This window comes from Myzus persicae, unplaced genomic scaffold, assembly GCF_001856785.1.
Source record: "Myzus persicae strain clone G006 unplaced genomic scaffold, MPER_G0061.0, whole genome shotgun sequence".
Taxonomy (NCBI): Eukaryota; Metazoa; Arthropoda; class Insecta; order Hemiptera; family Aphididae; genus Myzus; species Myzus persicae.
Window position 1 is genome coordinate 4,162 of NW_019101506.1, and position 2,691 is coordinate 6,852.

The window sequence follows — 2,691 nt, forward strand, 5'->3', positions numbered from 1 at the left end:
GAATTTTCCGAGTTTTCTCGGAAAAAACTTATAAAAAATAAAAAAAACATCATTTTTGGTAGAAAAAAAAAGATATTATATAAAAATTAAACAAATCACTTTTTTGTAACAAAATCTATTAAAATAAAAACAATTTTAAAATTATAACTCATCGTTAGAATTTTCCGAGTTTTCTTTCACGGTGTTGCATGTCGGACAAGTAGGAGTAGTATGTTCTTTACATATATACACACCACATAACGAACAACTGACCTGTAAAATATAATATAAAAATAATATAATGTATAAATAACCAATAAATATCTTTATAATGGTACCTTTGTAAAGCGATTTTTTCTGATTGGACAAAAATTACATCTGATTCGTTGATCACTTGTCGAAACATCTGGATTCGGACTTTCTTTATTATTTTGTGAAGTACATCCAGTCATTTTTATTATTTGTTGTCGAAGAAGAAATGATAAACATGGCTGTTCAAGACGTTTTACCATGTAAGGTTTAGTGAGCTCTTGTCCCAAAGTTTTCAAATATTCTCGACGAGTTATCATTTTATCTGTATTTTCGCGATATATAATTTGACTGTTTATCCCAGCAATATTCATCAATGAAAAAAAAATAGTTAGGGGCCATCGACAACTAATTCTTGCCACCGAGTACTCGCCTTTCATTTCGTCTACTACATCCACTCCACCTTTAGTACCATTATAGTACGTTATGACTTCTGGTTTTTTTTGGTCACCGGATTCCGGGTCAATGATACCTTGATCATGCATACTTGATATCATAATGACATTTTTATTTTTGTTTGGAGTATAGGATGTAAGTAAAAGGTCTTTTCCATATCCAAACAAAGTCGAATTTACTTCTCTTTTTTTAGTTTCTAAAAAAACCGGTGGAATTTCCCTTTTGTTTTTTCTCAAAGTGCCCACTACGGTAAGATTATGATTTTTTAGTAACTCATTAGCCAATGGAATTGAATTGTACCAATTGTCCATTGTAATATTGCGGCCAGTTTTTGATATCGGCGCTAATATTAGTCGTTTTACAATACTTGACGGAGAATTGTCACATTTGAAAGGGCCATCTGGCTGAGTTCCTACGTAAACCTCCATATTAGACGTATAAAATGTACGAGAATCAACGAGTGCTTGAATTTTGATACCGTATTTATTTGGCTTATTTGGTATATATTGTCGAAAACTGCAACGCCCTCGAAACCCTTCTAGCATTTCATCTATAGTGCAATTCTCTCCTACAGTATAATTTTCTTTACATCGGCGAACAAAATCATCGAAAACTGCACGAATAGGTGCTAGCTTGTCTATTGCTCTTCTAACGTTCCTTGTTTCAATATCATCAAATCTAACAGCTCGAAGTAATAAGGAAAAACGTTTTTCTGACATGACTGCCCGGAAATATTCAGGAGAAAACCCGTCAGTTCTCCACAAATCGTGTAGGTTCAAATGATTGCTACGCAAATACCCAGCCAAGTACAATAATCCTAAAAGGGCATCTATTTCTTCTTTCGTAGTATCACGCACATTCTTATTATTTTGATAATTTGCACGGATTTTCGCTAAATATTTATTAGTACACTCAACTATATCTATAACAACAGTATCAGGAAAAAATAACTTCCAGCAATCTAAGACTGATTTGGCATCTCTAGCGATTCTTTTCACTCCGGGCAAATGCAAAACAATATTATGACGACGAGTACGGACGTTAGAAGGGGGGTTATTTTTATACCATTTAGTTATTTTATCTTTCCCTAAGAAAAACTCTGGTTCGGAAAATATAGTAATATTTTCACCTGAAAGAGAAGGTGATCGACGACGTACATTTGATGTAGTTTGATCGGTGCTTTCATCACTATCACTTGCCACATTTTCAATACAAAAGTCAGAATCGGCATCGGTATCATCGGAATCAAATAACGCGTAATCATCCTCAACCTCACTTAACCACGCACACACTTTTTCACAATTTTTGTCCATTATTTAAAAGTATAAAAAAAAATAATAAAATTCAAAAAATTATAACACGGTTAGTATCGTGCGAGCGGTACGCTAACATAATCGGTACTGCGTACTTTTACCAGTCATGATATCCATTATCCACATATTTTTGTATTTTTTTTGTTGCTATTTTAGTTTAATATTATTTAGATAAGAGGTATGTGGAGTTTCAAAACAATCTATTTTTATTTGAACAAGTGGTTCCTAAAATAAGTTTAATGTTAGCGAAACGCTAACACCGATACCGATGACGGGTTAATAATATTTAACAACTAGCTTTTGATTGAAAAGTTAAGATTATTTCATATTTTCTAAGATCTTGGAATAAATGATTCAAAAAAGTTATATTTTTATAGCACTTTATTCAATAAATATTACCTCTTTCGGTATGATCCGACTAGAAGTTGGAAATTTTGCATTGCCTTCTATGACGTATTAATGCTGCAGTGGTGCCAAGAAGATGAGGTCTTAGAAATCCCAGAATTGTAGGCTAGTATTATAAATAATATTTTTTGTGTCTGATATCAATACACCTGATGAGATCTATAAATAAATACTATAATTTTTTTTTTTTGAATTATTATGTAAGATACTATTAACAGGTACTGACTTTGTTCAAAATTATAGAAGTTTCTGGTGTTTTCAGAGGTATTATATTTGAATTATCACTGAA

General features: G+C 32.1%; 1 protein-coding gene across 1 annotated transcript; it reads right to left on the minus strand.

Annotated features, from left to right (window-relative positions):
• Positions 1–141: 141 nt before the first annotated feature.
• On the minus strand, positions 142–1,997 carry LOC111029350 (piggyBac transposable element-derived protein 4-like). Its single transcript, XM_022308315.1, has 2 exons — positions 318–1,997; positions 142–252 (listed from the first exon to the last, which is right to left on the minus strand). Exons 1-2 carry the CDS (start codon positions 1,995–1,997, stop codon positions 142–144), a joined length of 1,791 nt encoding a protein of 596 aa, XP_022164007.1.
• Between the last annotated feature and the right edge of the window lie 694 nt (positions 1,998–2,691).